The 21,296-nt window shown below is 37.0% G+C and overlaps 1 protein-coding gene across 1 annotated transcript in view; it reads right to left on the bottom strand.

The window, feature by feature from the left end:
- The window catches only part of LOC139972126 (adhesion G-protein coupled receptor D1-like), a 42,358-nt gene that overhangs the window by 12,636 nt on the left and 8,426 nt on the right, over positions 1–21,296 (bottom strand). The window contains exons 2-15 of the mRNA XM_071979071.1: positions 14,385–14,439; positions 13,451–13,582; positions 12,230–12,417; positions 10,927–11,050; positions 9,366–9,605; positions 8,810–8,841; positions 8,349–8,528; positions 6,048–6,092; positions 5,112–5,232; positions 4,126–4,233; positions 2,948–3,011; positions 1,585–1,708; positions 1,199–1,236; positions 287–419 (exon numbers count right to left, since the gene is read on the bottom strand). Coding sequence (XP_071835172.1) covers positions 287–419; positions 1,199–1,236; positions 1,585–1,708; positions 2,948–3,011; positions 4,126–4,233; positions 5,112–5,232; positions 6,048–6,092; positions 8,349–8,528; positions 8,810–8,841; positions 9,366–9,605; positions 10,927–11,050; positions 12,230–12,417; positions 13,451–13,582; positions 14,385–14,439 — 1,584 coding nt within the window. The remainder of the gene's footprint in view (positions 1–286; positions 420–1,198; positions 1,237–1,584; positions 1,709–2,947; positions 3,012–4,125; positions 4,234–5,111; positions 5,233–6,047; positions 6,093–8,348; positions 8,529–8,809; positions 8,842–9,365; positions 9,606–10,926; positions 11,051–12,229; positions 12,418–13,450; positions 13,583–14,384; positions 14,440–21,296) is intronic.

Raw genomic sequence — 21,296 nt, 5'->3', positions numbered from 1 at the left:
TGTCTTACTAAGTGCAATTTTTTTGGCAAATTGAAAGGAAAGATATGAAGCTATAGCAAGACACGTGAAATTTGAGGGTGCGAAAATGCAACAAAGGATCCATTTTGTCTGAAAGTCTGTTATGAGGTTACTTTGTAGGGTCACCCCCTTAAATCAATAGTACAGGTCCAACTGCTCCTCGAAGATCCCCCCACTGATATCTCTGCTCCCCTCCCCCCCCCCGCTCAGCCTGAACCCTCTCCTACCACCCCTGATATTAGTTTAAAAAGTAAATAGAGGCATTTACATGTTCCAGGTCAACAGGAGACAACAGGACAGCAAAGTTGGTGAGATGAGATACAGAACACACAATTCTGACTAAGTCATCGCTAATGTTTTCAGCAAGGATCATTCCGACACCATTTGTCAGCCAAGTTGAGCTGAGAATATGAAACCAAAAAAAAAAAGAACTCAAATGAATGGATATATGGAGACGTTAAGGTGTTGTAAATATATTAAGATCTCTTTGTGAATAATATGATGACTTTTCTTTGTTTAAGCTTCCAGAACCCCCTCTCCCACCCCCCCCCCGATAAAAAGGCGAGTGGCCCAGTCATCTAGCTTGACAAACAAAAATAATAAGTACAAAATCTTAGTGTACCGTGCATATATAGTTGAAATTTCGTACCCCCCCCCCCCACACCCCAAGGATGACATACTATCTTAGCCTCACCTCTCTTATAACAGAACTGGTGGTTGTTCCCCTGCTACAGAATAATACTCAATCTTTTCCTTCACTAGTTTTGAAATGAAAGTTTCCAAAATAAAGGTATAATACATTATCTACATTGCTACTATAGCTTTTGCTATCGAACAGCATCGAAATTTTGTTTCTCGAAATCTATCAAATTATGATTGAAACCGTTGCAATGGTTTTATTTATTATTTTTTGTTTTCATTTCGCATTTCCTTTAGGCTATGAAAGCCTTCTGGAGGGGTACAGAAAGCTTGTCCGCGAGCCGGATTGTTCTCACTTGTGCTCAGGCCAATGGTTCCATGTCAATAACATAACCCCCCCCCCCCCCACCCACCCACCCACCCACCCCACCCACACACACACACCTTGAATAGCAAATCGAGCGCCCATTAAAACAACTCCTAAACTAATTTTGCCTTACAGAAATATCTATTAAATAGAGAATATTTAGGATATACTCACTTTTTCAAATTGAGATATTTGCAGAATGGTTCTAGTGACTATTAATAAAGAAGAAGAAGAAAATAAATATAATAACCAATCGTTAACTTTAATTAATTAAGTAAGGTAATAACTCAGTAAGTATTAATCGGTCAAAGTCTTGGAATTTAGATATTTTTTTATCAAACAGTTGAAGCTGAATTTAGAGAGTTTTCTTATCAATTCAAAATGCATTTCATTCTAGGACTGATCATTGCAAAAACTGCAAAGTTCAAATGCTATCTATTTTAGCTTGAGCATCTGCGAGACTTAATTGTCATTGTTTCTAGCTTTTGTGTTTAGTGCTTTTCCGACATTTAACTCAAAATAGGTTATACACATAAGTAGCATATCAATTTGTGTGTTACCTCATCAAAGTCGGTAGTGATGTTCACGTCAAAGGTGATGTTAATGGTCGATGCAAGAGAAGTATTTTCAGTATAAGGTAGCCGAAGGCTCAGCACACGCGTCAAGATGGTCTCGTTCGGACCACTATGCACAGAAATACAATAAAAAACATTTAAAACATTGTAGTGTTCTTATCCTTTTATGTTCACATGAGATATATATTACCTTGTTCAATTATTAGCCATCGTAGAATTGAATCATGTTGCCAATTTTAAATTAGTGATTAATTATAAAATTTAACAACGTTAATTCGTAATCTTTTCGGTGGAGGACCCAATGGTGACAACATTCCCTTACACCATACCAAGCCAAGCCATACCAAGCCAAGCCATTCAATGCCATACCCTGTCATGCCATTCCATGCCATGCCATGCCGTGCCATGCCATTCCATGCCATATAATACCATCCCATACCATACCATACCACACCACACTACACCATACCAAGCCACACCATACAATACCATGCCATACCATGCCATACCATACCATACCATATCACACCAAACCAAACCAAACCATACCATACCATTCCAAACCACACCACACTACATCATACCACGCCACGCCATGCCATGAAATGCCATTACATGCCATACCATACCATCCTTTACCATACCAAACCATACCAAACAATATCATACCAAACCAAACCATACCACAACATACCAAACAATATCATAATAAACCATACCATATCATACTACACCACACCAAACCATACCATCATCTTATACCAAACCATACCATGACATACCAAACAATATCATACCAAACCATACCATACCATATCATACTACACCACACCAAACCATACCATCATCTTATACCAAACCATACCATAACATACCAAACAACATCATACCAAACCATACCAAATCATACCATCATCTTATACCAAACCATACCATAACATACCAAACAATATCATACCAAACCATACCATATCATACTACACCACACCACACCAAACCATACCATCATCTTATACCAAACCATACCAAACAATATCATACCAAACCATACCATATCATACTACACCACACCAAACCATACCATCATCTTGTACCAAACCATATCATACCAAACCCTATCATACCATAGCATACCAAACAATATCATACCAAACCATACCATATCATACTACACCACACCAAACCATACCATCATCTTATACCAAACCATACCATAACATACCAAACAATATCATACCAAACCATACCATATCATACTACACCACACCACACCAAACCATACCATCATCTTATACCAAACCATACCATAACATACCAAACCCTATCTTACCATACATACTTTACTTACGTGTCACGGTTAAGAACAATGTTCGCACTTGGCTGATACATCATGACATGTGCCATCTTGCCACCTGTGAAACCAAATATTAAAACTTAAATGATAGAGGAAGGGCTGCATGTGAGCTGTTGTGCCGATTTTATCAGAATGCTTTCCGGTCGATTATCTGGGATAAGTTAGAGGGTGGATGTAGATAATTCAAGAACCTGTTATCAATCTAGGTTAAATTTCTATACTACCATTGAATTTTGAGAATCGATCCTTTAAACATATAGTAGATGGAGTAATTTATCTAACACAGTGCACTTCAATTCCTTAGATGCAACTCTTCATAGGAAAATCACGTGGGATGTATCTCAATCAAAACACACTACAGACATTGCTTTATTGTCAACTTCATATCGCCTATCCAATACAAAGTCAAACGAACTAAAGTGTTAAAATATACAGAACAAGGACACAACAGTTTACATCTAGTGTGCAACTATGACGTCACACTTGTTTGCTTCAAGTTCACTTATGTCACAGTCTGTGATAATTCTGTTAACAATATCTCGATAACGCTATATCAGAATTTGGATGCAAATTTTTCCAGGTTGATAAGAACGTGTACCTCTTTCATCTTTAAAAAGTTAATTTTCCTCTGGTCTATCCTTTTAAATGTATTAATCGCTAGAAATTGACATGCGGTACATTCCATGTAACTCAAATTTTACTACCGAATTAATAAGAATGTATATCTATTCAATCAGGGATAACAAAAAAAAAAAAGTATATAAAACCCTCAAACCATCTTGACCTCACATGACAGAGATGGTTGTGACGAACAGCAACCTGCGTACAGCTAAGAACACTTTTTAAGAACACGTTTGGGAGATATCATAACTTAAATATCTCGTAACAGGGTAGCCATTGTGTCAAAGTAGTTGATTACTATGTTTCAAAACGGTATCTCTCCAAACCGACATCAAATTATTTCCCCAATTTGGGGCAGTTGTTGATGATAATAATCCCTGCACTAAATATGGTATAAAGAATTATGCGAGGATTTGCTTCACAACCACAGACACACCGTATGCAAACGCCATAACAACCACAAACATCCGCCCCCTTCCTAGACATTGAACTTCCGGTCGTATTCTAAGCCAAGAACGAAAAAAGAAAAAATGAAATCTTGTCCAACTCACCTTCCTTAAAGTTTTCCTTTGGTATCGAAATTTCAACACTGCTATTTGGAAATGCTAAGACCTTTTCTGGTTCTTCGTCTTCGTCAGTGAAATTAACAAATGTCGAATCTGATCATTCAAAGGGGGAAAAATCGGGATATTAGGCAAAATGTGTTCGTTTACAAATATCAACTAAAATGTTGATAAAATTTCCAAACACGTCCGTTACTTTTCAAATTGCACATAAGCATAAAAGGATAATGGAAGCGCGGTGGAGCCGAGGGTGGGGAGGGGGGCAGGAAGATTTTGTCCCTTTTGAAGTGCCCCTTTCGGTAGTAAGTAGCACCCCCTTTTTGTCCATTTTAAGGAATTAAAAAGTGGCCTTTATTTGAAAGAGTTAAAAGAAAAATGTAATTTGCCATGTTGTTGAATTAAACAGTGCCCTGTTGTTGAGAAAGAAAGAAAAGTTTCCCGCCCTTATTTCTTCACTCCAAGTAACTATAGTACTAGTACATAATTAACTGAATACTGGGATGCTGGCCGGGGAAATATTAGACAATGGAATCCGAGAAAAGAAATTTATGGCTAGAACGGGATTCGAACCATTGACCTCAGGTTCGAATCCTTTTCTTAGAAATAACTTTATTGGCTCGCTTTTCAAGTTGTTTTGTTTTCTTCTCATAACTCCTGCCGCCATCTCAAAGCAAACCACTTTGCCTTACTAGTTGCAAACTGCAAACAATTGGCTTTCCCTATTGTTATTTACGGTCCAGTGTGGCTGGGTAATCATATATTCCTTTCATATGTTAAGATGCGAAACACATATGAATCTCACATGGGCCAATCAGGGGACTGATGATGAAGTGATGACTATATATATATACCACCATGATGAGTACTACCCGTGAACAAGGAATTTCAAGTCCTCGGATGGAGTCATTTGAGAAAAGAATCACCAAATTTCTTAGAAGAATTCTATTGGGGATCCGAAATAGGATAAGACTCACATATGTTATCAAATACGAACGTTTCGTCTGTGATGTCAATTTCGAAGTAAATATCACCAAGTGTGTCCTCCATTTCACCAATAAATTCGCTTAAGACGATATCGTCAGATATTTCTGGACGCTGAGAAAGAGCGGGAAATAAACGTTTTTGTTATGTATTTCCTCTCTCTCTCTCTCTGTATCTTTTATTAACACAGCTTTCAAATTAGCGTGTGTGACATCATTAATCATAACAGCTAGGCTATTGTGTAACGCTACAAGCAAATTCGGTTCCATATCACCTCGAGGACCCCCCCCCCACCTCCATGCCACCCCACACCCCTTTACTACACACACATTGAGTAGGTGCTGATACTGAGAAAATTGATACCGGTACAGCATGACAAACAAATCGTAACAATTAAGGACTGCTTTTTTTTTTTTTAAAGTTGGCATGTTAGAGTTTTGTTAACCTGAAAATGTCCACGAATGATTATATTCTAGCAAATATATATTATCATAAAAATACGCATACAAATTAAGTTTTTCCCTATACCTAAACTTCCCACCGCAACCCACTTTCATCATCGACAAAAAGCTATAGCTGATGATTGCAGCATAACAGACAAAAATCATTTTGCGACTGAGTTCATACCATTAATGTTAGCTTTTTGTTAACCCTAACAGATAAATAAATAAACAGAAAACATACATTATATTGAAAAATTAGCAAGCACATCCGGTTTCTCATCAAGCAACCCCCACCCCCAACTCATCCGCCATTCATAAACAAATTAGCATTTTGTTTATTATTATTATTATTATATGAGCTAGGTATTCTGTTTATGCTGTAGCAAACATTTTACAATACTAACTGTATCCTGCACGGTGATTAGACTTGATGCCGTTAGGTTCATAACATAATTCTTTATTGATCTTAAATCTAATTAACCTTACCGTAACAGATACGTCAATTAGAAGATTACCCATCCTCAAGAATGCCTAAAACAAAGACAAAGAGGAGAAACGCGTATTTCTTGGTATTAATTTGAAAGCAAAAGAACAATATTGATGGAAATTTAATAACATGAACAGTTTTAACGAACAATGGTAAACTGATTGAGAAATTGGATTCCTTAAATTTAACCTTTTCCAAATTGTCGTTGTTGTTGTTAGAATTGCAAAATCAAAACATAAATTAACACAGAGTAAATATATATATTGCTCCATTGATCATACGAGTTAACTATTATTTCGTTTTGCTAACACCATAATTTTTTCACCCATAGACTTTCAGAAGCCATATACAGTTTATCATAAGCTGACAGTATACAGAACCCTAGCCAACATTATAAGTCTATGTGCTAGAGCTAATTGTCATGAACATCTCCCCCATCCCCTGTCCCACAGCCAGGAGACACAGACCCAACCATCATTATCGATCTATGTGATAGAGCTAATTGTCATGAACATCTCCCCCACCCCCTGTCCCACAGCCAGGAGACACAGACCCAACCATCATTATCGATCTATGTGATTGAGATAACTGTGATGTACATCTCCCCCCCCCCCCCGACCCACAGCCAGGAGACACACACCCAGCCAACATTTTAAGTCTATGTGCTAGAGCTAATTGTCATGAACATCCCCCCACCCCCTGTCCCACAGCCAGGAGACACAGACCCAACCATCATTATAGATCTATGTGATTGAGATAACTGTGATGTACATCTCCCCCACCCCCTGTCCCACAGCCAGGAGACACAGACCCAACCATCATTATCGATCTATGTGATTGAGATAACTGTGATGTACATCTCCCCCCCCCCCCGGCCCACAGCCAGGAGACACAGACCCAACCATCATTATCGATCTATGTGATAGAGCTAATTGTCATGAACACCCCCCCCCCCATAGCCAGGAGACACAAACAAAACCATCAATATCGATCTATGTGATAGAGCTAATTGTCATGTAAATCTCCCCCATCCCTCCCCACAGCTAGGAGACGCAAACCCAACCATCATTTAGATCATGTGATATAGCTAATTGTCATGCACCTCTCCCCCCCTCCCCACAGCCAGGAGACGCAAACCCAGCCAACATTATTGATTTATGTGATAGAGATAACTGTCATGAACAACCCCCCCCCCCACAGCCAGGAGACACAAACAAAACCATCAATATCGATCTATGTGATAGAGCTAATTGTCATGTAAATCTCCCCCATCCCTCCCCACAGCTAGGAGACGCAAACCCAACCATCATTTAGATCATGTGATATAGCTAATTGTCATGCACCTCTCCCCCCCTCCCCACAGCTAGGAGACGCAAACCCAGCCAACATTATTAGTCTATGTGATACAGATAACTGTCATGTACATTTCCACCCCCCACCCTCCAGAAGACGCAAACCCAGCCAACATTATTAGTCTATGTGATAGAGGTACCTAGCATGATCCACTTCCGAGTTAGCTTCCGTCTAGAAGTTATCACAGATGTAATATTCCTTTAACACATTTGGCTGATTGAAGACTTGATCAAGTCTAAATATGACATCATTGAGTCACATGTGCTTCATTTGTTGTTGTTTTTCCCCCTTAATTATTGCATAGATTATTTTCTATAATGCAGGAGTTGGGTTTGTAAATGCTGACTCTAAAATGTAGATCCCGTTAACGTGTCTTAATGGTGGCATTGAGTTTAGTGTCCACCTTGTTAAACATTCTGCCTTGAAAATATGAACAGAAACTCCAAGCTAAAAAAATAAAAGCTTATCAGATCTTAATGACGCTATTTCACAGATTTTACAAAATGACACCCGGGCATAAACAACAACTATTTCCCAAACGATGTCTGTCATATATAAGCCAAATTTTAATATTTCAAAGCTGCAAAGCTGCAATCAAATCATCAACTTATTTAGTCTTACTTTTACGTAGCTTGGCTGCATATGTGGCGTGCGTTTTAAATCCTTAACATGTTTCCCCCATTACAGTTTATTTTTGAGACGAGAAACCCCAAAATTGAGATAAAATGTCAGAATTCCGAGGAACGAATACAATTTCGAGATATAAAAGGTGAAATGTTTGCAGGAAAAGTCGAAAATTGGAGAGCATCTAATCGAAAGTGTAAGGGGTAAAATACATTCGAAAAATTTTGCGATAAAGAAGTAGAGATTATCGGATTACAAGTAGAAATTTACGAACAAAGGTCAAATGTTAAATTTCTACAAGAAGAAAATAATATTGATAGTACCTCTCGATTGTTCATCCGGGTCTCTTCATCTAAGCTGTTATTGGTTAACAATTCCCTCACTGTTTCACTATTCGTGAGTTTTCGAAGGTCTCTGGCTCCCGAACGATCTATATCATATTTATCTAAGAAACTAATTTCTTTCATGATCTCAGACTTTTCCATTGGTCTTGCACGTTTAAACTGTCAAAGAATCAGTATGCATGGTAACGCAGGTTAAAGACAAAATGAACATATTTGTACCCTAAACCCTCAATTCCACCCACGCCGTATTTAATAAAGAATTTCATTTATACATAATTGTCTTAGAAAGTAATGCACACTTTACGAAGAAAAACCACGAAGACCTGCATGTCTTATATTTGATATCATAATATATATATATATATATATATATATATATATATATATATATATATATATATATATATATATATATATATATATATATATAAGCTACATACCTTCATAATTTCAGCATTTACGTCAACCGGTTCTGTGGTAGTGAAAAAAATTAAAAATGATCATGAACGATTTGCACACAATATAACTCAATATAAAACCTCCGTTATAGAGATATATTTTATGGTTAAAATTGTCACAGCTTTAAAGTGCCCAGGGTTTCCAGTTTTTCTGTGCCGTAGCAACCGGTCAAATCGGGTGGGAAAAAGCGTCAAATACGAATTCGTTGCATTTTAGGGTGGGTGGTATCTTAGATTGGTATCTTAAATTTTTACCCATTTTTTTTCCAGCTACTATTCCCTCTTCAGATGTAAGATGGTTCGAGAAGATGGTCTCAGCAATTTAAGGGGGTCAAACCTTTAAGGGGGTCAAACCTTTTATCACAAGCACCGATCTATGAGGCTGCCGCAAAAGGTTTCTGAGTTCGTTTACCTTTCTTCAGCAGTCATTTCAATTGGGATTTGAACCTTGTTGTAAATCAACGATGTCAGTCATCTAGAAATATATATGACGATATAGAAGGTTGAAAAATTAATGTATAGTAAAAGCTAATTTTACCAAGATCCATGAAGGGCTCAACACGGAGAGCTATGAGTTCTGACATATTTAAAGCCTTGGTCCACATAGCAACTTCATCTACTACAACACCTTTACAGCCAGTAGGATGGTTGAGACGAATGCTAACATTAGCGTTTTGTATTCCGGTATGGGTATAATCAGCACAACTTGTCTCCCATGTAGGCCCAACTTGCGATGTCCGTCCAATTTTCAGGCCATTTTGAAATAAGCAGATTTTTGCTGTTAGAAAAAAAAAAGAATAGAAAAATTGAAACGATGTGCAGAGATGTGTAAACTTTTGTTTCTTTCATTGCTCAACATAAGATAGCAATTAATCAAACTAAGACAATTATCCTTATAACATTTGTTATTTCACCAAATGAATGTTACTGTTCTAGTTTATTTTTAATGCATTCTATATATTTGATGTTTTAACAGTCGGTATACTCATGGCAACTTAATTTTGTAATGAGTTTCTCATGGTTCAAGCCATTTTGGAAATTAACAGATTTCCTTCTCTTGAATAATAAGATCTTAGAATTTTTCTTTGTTTATATAATATAAAACTTGTTACCTCATGCTACTTCTCTATTTGAAGGTCCTTAGTATTTAGAGCAAAAACTTTTTAGTAGGCTGCACAAATTGCTAGAAGTTTTCAAAATTACTCTACTGGGGGTCCTGATACCCAGGGTATTGATTGTTGTTAAAATATGGGATAAAGTGTCTCGTTATATGCCTTTAGACATGTGGAAGTAAAATTGGTTGTTGATAATTGAGCATGCATGGGTGACCACTTTCTGAATCTCTAGCATATTTGGGAATAAAATATCGATGACCATTGAAGTAAAACTTTACTACACAAGCTAATAGTCCGCATTGGCCTAAAGGATTTTACTATCAAAATATTCATCCTAAGTAATTAAAAAAAAAACCTGCTGTTTGCAGACGGAATGGCAATTACAGTTTTGTGTGCCTTCTAAAATCAAAGTGACGCCACACATTATGGTTAATTAATTGATTAGTTTTAATTTCTTTTTATAATAATTTATACTGAAAATGGTTTCTTAAAAATCAATAATCATTTTGAATTTGAAAGATTACAACAACAAAAAAACCGTGACCGTAGTTATTTAATTCCAAGCAGACGGAAATTAAAAAACAAAGTTAAAAATTAATTTGGCTTGTTCAGAATAAATAACAATCATTTGTTGAAAATCAATCTGATGGAATATGTCTACGTAGTTTTACAGATAGCTTAGTATTGTGACCAACAAAAACTTTAATTGGTATATACAACACATATAGAAGACTATATTATGCCCAATTTATTTTCACGCTTGTATCTAATATAGACAGTTCGATAAGCTACATTGCCGATTTGAAATATCCAGTCTGATCGCAACATACCATACTCGACTTTTTAATGGAAGATATGAGATACCATAATGAGCTGTCACTGAAGTGGAATAAAAAAAAAAGAACCTGAAATGATGAAATATGGTGCAAATATATTCAAATAATTGCAACAGAGAAAAGGAGAAAAAATAAAATACATTCTTACAATTATTTAGAGTCACTGAAAACATGTTCCAGTCCCACTTCCTTGGCACTTGAACTTCAAAAAATGGTTCACTACCAGAGCCAGACCGCAAAACGTAATATCCATAATCAGGATCTGTTGGTAGCTGTTAACAATAAATAATAAACCACAACTTATCTTGTTGGTTTTCTCTGTAAAAGTTAAAGGATTGGTTCAGTTGTCATTCATGTTTATGTTGCATGAAAGAGGACAATAAAAGAAACACAATGGTGAAAACCCTGTTCAAATATCTTTTTCGGTTAAAGAGATATTCAAGTGTAAAGTTTTATCAGATTGTGTAGAAACTGCTGAAATCTGACTAGCTGTGATGTCACATCCTCACATTCCTGAAAAGTCTTTGTTTTTTTCTCTAAATATTTGTGAGATTTCATGACTTTCAACCAAAAGATATGTCAGGAGATACTCATATTTGTCAAAAGGAAGTATTTGAGATAAAAACATCTGAAGAATTTTGATTATATTATTTTCAAATGTGTTAAAAAATGTAAATAATTTTTAAAGAAATATATTCACAAATGTTAAGGAAGTGAGGATGTGACGTCACACCCTCACAGTAAGTCTTCCTACACCAGTCGTTTTCAAAGAAATTTTGATATCTTCAAAGTGTCACATCTCCTTAACAGAGCATGCTATCATGATAGTTTCTTTACTGTTCTTTCTGTCTTTTTGTGCTCTTGCATACAAAATAGACATGTCAAACACCTGAACCAATCCTTTAACTTGACATGTCATACAGAGTCTAGACGTGCTTTTCAACCTGTCCGCGGAGCCTATGCTGTAAAATGTAAATTTGTGGAAATTTAAAAACAGACATTCTTGTCTTTTATGACATTGTTCCCATGACCTTATATAACATGCATGTTCATGCTTTTATGTGGCACTACTGACCACTGATACATTCATCGCCGGTAATTTGAGCACCTGACTAATTCAGATATATTGAGTGTTTACGTAAGTTTTCACAATTCCATGGAGATATTCCAGAAACGTTTTCTTTTCCTGTAGTTATCATGCCATCCAATGTGGTTCACTACATCTGCATATAGTTAAATTGTATTTCCCCCACTCCCCCCCCCTAACCCACCTGCATATCGTTCATGATCTCCAGCCCTAATTTCCAACAAATCAAACGACAACATTCTTTGATCTGTGATCTTTTATGAAATAGTAACGTAACACACTGAATGAAAACTGGCATAACAGATCAGATACAAATATAATATATATTATATTATATTTTTAGAAAACATGGTGAATGACTTACCTTTACAAACTCAAATGAGTTTTCATTGATCTCCACGTTGAAGATGCTACAATTTCTTTTGTTTCTTTTTGTCTTGACCCAGAGAGAAACAGTAAGGTCCTCACCAAGATCTGCTTGACCAGTCACATTCAAATGGGATTTACGGGAATTGAATAGCATTGAATATCTGCCGGCGCGTGAACGAATGGCTGTATGACAGTTCAATGGAAATGTTAGCATAAAATTACATTTGGCGATAACAACAGAGCTAAACGAAAGTCATTGTTTATCTCTCTCTACTGATGAACAAAACATTTATCCACTGAGGGAAATAAAATAGTCTTAAAATAGTCTTGCAGAAACAAGTTGCACAGTGCTGAGAATATCATGGACAACTAAAGCAAGTACTACAAAATGTCTCAAATTTCAAGGACAAAATCAACAACAGTATATCATCATAAGAAAGTCAAGATTTTGAAGAAGATCTTCCATTATGATGACGTCATAGACATGCCATGATGACATCATAAACATGACATTATGACATCATATACTTCCAACATATCACCCCCAGCTTCTTGTAGTAAGGAAGGAGTTTTTTTCTGGTGAAAATATTTTACATTCAATCAACCATATCTGGCTTTTAGGAACGAATATATCGCGATTGGGATTTGAACTATAGCAAGGGCAGAATATTTTCGTTTTGACATCTCGAGTGTCAAAATGTTTTTAACTTTTGAGAGATGCCCCTTTCAACACCCAATGCTCATCAATTCAAACGGCTGGACAACTTAGTCTAACACTAAGTACTAGTTATGCCATCACAGCTGGACGGCCCTATCGAGATCCAACTTCCTGGAGTAGTTGATGATTTTTTTCTTAGCCAATCAAACCAGGTTACATTCAATCAACCAGACCTCGAGGTAGGGACAAGATTTTGAAGATGGGGGAATATTCAACCATGGCAGAGTGGAATATCTTTCTCCTCAGATTCAAGATTTTTAATTGTTTACTAACAGAATATTCCTCTAAGTATACAGACCTCCATTGCACAAACTAAGTTCTCATGTCAGTTTTACAATAACTTTGAAACTCAGCGAAAATCACCCAAGGATTTCTTTCCAATGACTAATATGGTCTTTTCTGTTTTCAATGAATACAAAATCTATCTAATTTTGATTATTGTTTATTGTTAAATATTGTTGATGATTTTACTTTTGGTATATAAAATGTACAACTTACAGCGTACTTGGCGTATCTCCGAGCAGCCACCAGTACCAACGACATCTGAACCATTTAGATTGATTTGCTGATTTGTAATGGTGTTCATGTTCTCCATATCCAAGCGAAGCAAAGCCTCCTGATAAATTGCATCTGCAAGAGAACGCATGCGCGTCAAATGAATGGGGCTTTCCAAGCCCGAACATAATTAAGACAGGGCGTTGTCATATCCATTCTATCCAGCGAATTGAATATGATCTGGAACTCTCACTCCACAGCCGGGAGGGGGGAGGGGAGAGGAGGGGAGGGGTGGACGTACCCAACCACGGAGGGTCATGTGACGTGCTCCGAGGTGCTACTAACATATTACATCCACCTTTTGTCAATTCGAAGAGACAAATTTTCCGTAGAACACAGAACGCCACTAACGGGCAGTTTCCGTTCTGCAGTAACAACGCTAAATAGCTCAATTCCACACAAAATATAATATAACCATGACGTCATTCTTTAACTTTATTTGTACAAATAATATCTTTGCTATCACAATAAATCCTATAAAGGAAAGGAGCAAGCAATCCATTCCAAGTAGTTTCCTATTCAGATAATGTCAAGTCATGGATATTCTTGTTTTTCTTTTTATAACGTTTCAAATTACTTCTAACTGTATATTACCATTTCACCAAAAAACAAACATTGTCTATTTGCTTCAAGAAAAGAGCTTTTACTACTAACTGACTTATAATGATTCGAGTGCAAATAATGTGACGAATCGCAGTTCACTGGATCTGTGAAACTAGGATCCCCAACCCCCCCCCCCCACCCACAACCCATACCTCCCCTGGGGATCGAGAGTAGGACGTGCTACATTTTACCGCGTCATCATCCCCAAATCCCTACGTGGGACGGAAACGAAACGAAAACGAAAATGACCACACAAAAATACAATACAACAAACCATATTCGAGTTTAAGTGATTCGTCGTAAGCTTCCGTTACACCCATGTGATTCATCTACAGATATAAAAATAGAGAGATATTATCCATGAGAGATAGTTATTGAAAGGTTTTGAACGATAAGTTGCTAGCTGTATCCCGTTCTCGCTACTGTTTTCCCCCTGTTATATACTGCTTATGCATGGTCGTGGTGAAGTTGTAATCAACTGGTTCTTTCAAGAAGAAGAAGAAACAAACGCGGTGAATGCAAAAGCAGTTTAACGTCTTAACAAATTTTTAGATCATGTCATAAGTCAAATTTTCTGTTACGACTTCCATCGATCATACTGAGAACCACAAAGTAAGAACAAATAATAAACAAAGAAACCAAAAAAAAAAGCAAACAAAGCTGAGGAAAACTCTTTGAAAGTTGAGAGTGAAACGAATAACAAAACGAACGATCAAATAACCAAATAATCAAATAATCAAGAAACAAAAAGATGAGATATACCAACTAAAATAACAAAGTATGTTACTGGCCGTACGTCCATTGCAGCAGTCTATGGTTGGGGATAGGGGAGGAGGGGTTAAGCAGTCTAAGGTTGGGGATAGGGGAGGGGGGTTAAGCAGTCTATGGTTGGGGATAGGGGAGGGGGGTTAAGCAGTCTAAGGTTGGGGATAGGGGAGGGGAGGTTAAGCAGTCTATGGTTGGGGATAGGGGAGGGGGGGTTAAGGATGTCATGTCATCTGGGGTGGGGGGTTCTGTTAAAGGCTCTATGTTACTTGGGTGGTCGGGTAGAGGGAAGGCTGAGCCCCTCTTTATACCCCCCCCCCCCAAAGAAGTATCGTGTAACTGCGCCCCTGACGAGTTGTGAATAAACTGGAAATTTACGCAGTCGACTCGGTACAGACCGGGTTTGCCGAAGGCAGAAACGTGGTGTATATGGTATGCTACCTTTGATTGACTCGTAACTGTGGTAACACCCGATACACACAGTCAGTCACTACTGTAAATCTTAAACTTGTACCAAAGTCAAAACTTGGTCGTATTATAAATCGGTAGCATGTGCTATAAGGATTACAGTAATAACTGAGGATATGTGTAATCCCAACAAATCCATGATGAGATTACACATATCCTCAGTCTAACTGTAAACCCTAATGGCACATGCTACCGATTTATCAGATTTATCAGCACGATCCAGAGTTTTACTGTGGTACCGCAAAACTTTAAGATTGGCAGCAGTTACTGCGTACTCTGTGTGAATTGGCTGGTGGTAACGATATTCGAAGTGGAAATCCAGGTAACTATATATAGGGATATGAAACTGGTTGTAGGTTGAGAGTGCAAAAATGCAAAAAATGTGGTATAAACCTTATCTAACCAAGGAGTTGTTCCCATAACAACTCCCTGATCTAACTAATGATTGGTCCTCCGGTTAGAAACATATCCAGTAAAAAGACCCAATCTGAAGCTCTGAGCAATCGTATTACGTAACAAAACATGACGTTGAAATGTTTTGCACTAAACAAAAAAATGAACTTGAGGCAAAAAAGGTATGATGTCATAGATGCACACTGACATAATTTGTTACTTTGTGTACTGAACATGGGGGTTTTGTGAACTCAGCATTCCCCATAAGGCAAAGTTCGAACCCTATATCTTATCTAAGGTCAAAACAATGGAGTGAAAGATAAAAGAAGAAAAAAAAACATTTTGCTGTTAGTGTGAAACTAATATCACATCGTACCTATTATATTCAATTTCACTGATAGTACACAATCTAAATGACAATTTCAAGTATCAATATCTCATAAACCGCAATGGCAGAATGTGCATACAAATTAAAATTTACTCGTCGATATGACAACTTTACATCCACTCTCCTCAACTTGGAGTAGACAACGTGAGAAAGAAGAATTTCAAGAATGCCTTCTATTGTTCTCAAATGACTTTCATCTATTGTCCTGAAATGACATTCATCTATTGTCCTCAAATGACCTTCATATATTGTCCTCAAATGACCTCCATACACTGTCCTCAAGTGACCTTCATTTATTGTCCTCAAATGACCTCCATCTATTGTTCTCAAGTGACCTCATCTATTGTCCTCAAATGACCATCATGCATTGTCCTCAAATGACCTTCATACATTGTCTTCAAGTCACATTCATCTACTGTCCTCAAATGACATTCATCTATTGTCCTCAAATGACCTTCAAATATTGTCCTCAAATGACCTTCATACATTGTCCTCAAGTGATCTTCATCTATTGTCCTCAAATGACCTTGATACATTGTCCTCTAGTAACCTTCATCTATTGTCCTCAAGTGACCTTCATCTGTTGTCCTCAAGTGACCTTCACATACATTGTCCTCTAGTGACCTTCATCTATTGTCCTCAAATGACCTTCATACATTCCCGAAACACCTCATTCCAGAAATGCCCTCAGTGCGGTATGCCATATGTTTCGAAAATGTCCAAAAATATATCAGCATGTCCAAAATAATATGAGCATGTCCAAATTTATATAAACATGCTTCCAGTGGTTGCGTTCCTGTATGTATTACGATATCATGCATTTACAAATATTCCCGTGGATAGGCATACGCAGGTATCTCTTATACGGTATACCGTGATGACCAGAATGGAGATGTTTTGTTTTTATTACAGACCACAATCAAGTTCCACACGACGCACGAAACGTTGACTACAAAAACGTCAACTGCTGAATCAAAGTTAACATGTCCAGAGAAATCTCGTTCTATGCTTAGTAGTATGGTTAATGAGGAACACCTGCTTAGAAACAGATCACACCATCCTATAAAACGAAGCAGCCTATCCAATATTATTCATTTTCTTACCGGGTTTATCTTAAGGCCGTGCCCGTTTCGCCCCGAAAACTTCTGTACATTTCTGGGCACTCCCTCCTCTCCCTTCCTCAGACCCCACCCCCCCCCACACCCCTCTGGTTACACCACTGTATGCCAGGAAGTCCAATTCTTCGTTTTGTTTTGATGACTAACAGTCAAAACCGATACCTTGAGAGATGCCTGTAATGCTCGTTTCAGTCGTTTGTGAAGGAGTCATTGATTCAGTTTTAGTTTGCTATAGAGAAGCATTCCATTGCAGATGTTATCTTTGGACGTATAGGGAATAGTTGTTGAATCAAACTCTTAGTCCCTTTGGTTTTGAAAGAAATCAAAGCTTAGGCCCTATAGTTGAACTATATATACTTTATTGATCCAATAGTACCTCTAATTAATGGGTAAATTTCAGACGGTAATGCGAAACAAATGGCTCTACAGAGAATATGCAGTATTGCCCGTTTATCGAGCTTTTACAATCTATACTACATCGACATTAAAGGCTTTTAAGTCTTTAATTGTTGGACACTTTTCCGTCCTAACCTTGAAACCTTCCTTAATGTCAAATGCAATTTCTAAGGGACTCGTGATACGCATTAGACTATAATCATACAGTATTATATATTTGTAAATATTCGATGTCGTTGATATAAACAGGGTCATCCGGGCCACTGGAATCATGGGAAATTTGTCTCCTTCCCCCTCCCCCAAATATCCCTCAAATGACTTACATTTTATATAACAAACGCACGAAACTAATGATGGAAATGACAGCACCTTTTTGCATCTCATTCCCCCTTACTGAAGCAAATAGTCTCCCAAAGGGGAAGGGGACACCCTAATACGTCTCCCGACAACGGGCGTTAGCAAATTTCGATGCCCCCCTCCCCTCCCCTCCCCTCCCCTCCCCTCTAAAATTCAATTTCGTAACAGAGGGTAGAGTCTATTCATGGTGTCATATCAAAAAAATACAAACTTAAATTCTTTGATTCTTAAAAGTACCACTTTGCATCTAAGAAACTCCCTTATAGGAAGAACATCAGCCAACATTTGTACCCCCACCCCCCCCCCCCACGCCAAGAAAAGGAAAAAATTCGAGCTCTCGATATGGTACTGCTGTATAGGGAAGGTATATACAAACAGGTTAGAGCGACAACTATTGGTGGAATTGTGAGGTTTTGTCGGCAATATCATGACTTCTGTTTGCCCAATTAACTTCACTGCAGTATTGAAAGTAAAGTCTCACTGACTGCAGTGTATAATTTGATGATAGCCCAGTTTATCGAGCAGAAATTGGTGCAGGTGTTTGCGATTTTGTGACCATATTTGTCATTCTATAGCAAATATAGAGGCAGAGCATAAGGCCTGTAGCATATACAGGTACCAAGTCACGCATGCATGTTACAGTATTTCTATAACACATGGAAACAATGGTATCCTGTTCTATACCTATTTTTTAGTTGACGTAAGCACCTCATTTACACCCTCTCCATCAGCCAACCCACCTTCTCACCCGGAGCAATGGCTGTCATTCGACACTTCGTAAATGTTTGATATTTTGCACTTACAGATCTCGACAACAACTTACATTGGTATAATTTTGTATTCTTGTAATATATTTGCATCCGAAATTTAACTCATGTTAAAAGCAGTAGATTTGTATATGTAGTGATGTAATATTTTTTTGGCTATTTTTGTGTCATGTATGATTTGCCGTGGAAGTTTTGATGTTGTTTGTTTAGCTCAGTGGGTTTCGCCTTTGTAAGAGAACGGTTATTGTTAAAGCTTAAAGCAACAGTATCTATGGTAACATGTATCTATGGTAACTGTACCGGTCGTGGCAAGACGCAAAAAGACGGATGGTTTCGAACAAGAAGTAAAAGTCACCGCAATTTATTGGCTCCGCACTCGTTTTATGACTATAACTCCCGTAAAACTATCGAAAATACAAAAATAGAAAACTTACAGTACTAAATACAACATTTTTATAATTTGTTTTTTGACATAAATAAAACTACACAAATTTCACTATTGCACAAACATGAACCATCAAATACACATGAAGAAAGCATTTAACTTATAATATATAAACACCAAAATACCTCTTTAGCCCTTTAATGTCTAGAACTTCCAGCAACCACTATCACCAACTGCTTACGTGGCATTACTTTCCATTGGCTTCGCATGGATCTCAGATCTTAATATATACTTTATGTGTTCTGGCTAAACGCAACCAATGCCAGTGGTCCCTTTTCCGTGTGCGCCCAATATATATCAAAGGACATTGAAAAGGACTTATTACATAACATAAATCACGAGGGTTCAACAAGCCAATCACGCAAGGTACTCGTTTAAACATGAGCAAATAATTATGCAGCTGAATCTTAACAATTTGAGGTATGGTCAAACAAAGTAACCAAATGTTATATAACACACAACAATACGAAAAAACGAAAAAACGCAAAATACATTTCACTACAGTAACTGTTGTCATGCAGTCGGTCTGCTCGCCTTTGTATTGTATGCATACATTAAATGTCTTCTATGTATCTTTGGTGTATGTTGTATTGTATGCATACATTAAATGTCTCTTATGTATCTTTGGTGTCTGTTGTATTTTATGCTTACATTAAATGTCTCCTATGTATCTTTGGTGTATGTTGTATTGTATGCATACATTAAATGTCTCTTATGTATCTTTGGTGTCTGTTGTATTGTATGCATACATTAAATGTCTCCTATGTATCTTTGGTGTATGTTGTATTGTATGCATACATTAAATGTCTCCTATGTATCTTTGGTGTATGTTGTATTGTATGCATACATTAAATGTCTCCTATGTATCTTTGGTGTATGTTGTATTGTATGCATACATTAAATGTCTCTTATGTATCTTTGGTGTCTGTTGTATTGTATGCATACATTAAATGTCTCCTATGTATCTTTGGTGTCTGTTGTATTTTATGCATACATTAAATGTCTCTTATGTATCTTTGGTAACTATTGTATTTCATGCTTACATTAAATGTTCCTTAATGTATCTTTGGTGTCTGTTGTATTTCATGCATACATTAAATGTCTCATATGTATCTTTGATATCTGTTGTATTTTATGCATACATTAAATGTCTCTTATGTATCTTTGGTATCTGTTGTATTTTATGCATACTTTAAACATGATAATAGGCTTATAATTTTATTTTGAGTTCTGGTCGTTGGAAAGGCTCCTGGCTCGGGCTTTATAGACTCGGAAACGGCTAGCGACGCAACCGTTTCTAAATACGGACTTAACCGAGACTCGGATCAAGAGGTTTCGGGCTGCCCTTTAAGACTCGGGCTAGGCCAGGAACGACTATACATCCCTTTAATGTAAAGTCAATAGCAACTGTAACCAACCTGCCATACAACGATATCATATGTTAACATTATACTCAAAAGGTTCTGTGCGTAATAAACCTGTAAAATATAGATGGCGATAATGAATTATTACCACCTACGTGCAGTCAAACCTTTCTTTTATAGAAAGAAAAAAGGCCTTTTTTATTAGACTTTTAGGCATAAAAAAGATATTTCACCGTTGCAACGATTATCACACCGACATGAAAAAGACCAGGTTTTTATCAATTATAAATTTGTTTCCTGAAATCATATTGAGCAAGTGGAGCTTATATGTTTTCGAAATCAATATCATCTCAAATCCATGAAGAATTATTCTCTAGGAGGTTATAAAAAATTATCATAAAAGGAAGTAAAATCTAAGAAAAAAAGAAGAAGATGAAATAAAGCAGCATTTGTAGGACGAGGGACCATATATGAGGAAGATTTTAATAGGTTTTGCGTTATGTTTGGTTTATTGTTTTAAACCTTACGTGACATAATCAGAGTAAAGGTTACAAACTAAATGATAAGACTACTTTTCAGAGTGTTCCAATAGATAATGTTGTCACACAGACAATTGGAAATTTGAAATGCAAAAGGTAAAGAATTAGATAGTAAAACAAAAATCACACTGCTTTATATGAAAGTGACACAATCGTAATATTCATAAAATTAACAGCAATTGCACC

Source organism: Apostichopus japonicus, chromosome 8 (genome assembly GCF_037975245.1).
Source record: "Apostichopus japonicus isolate 1M-3 chromosome 8, ASM3797524v1, whole genome shotgun sequence".
NCBI classification, from domain to species: Eukaryota; Metazoa; Echinodermata; class Holothuroidea; order Aspidochirotida; family Stichopodidae; genus Apostichopus; species Apostichopus japonicus.
The sequence above is the reverse complement of the archived record's forward strand: the minus strand, read 5'-3'. Positions and strand labels throughout refer to the sequence as shown.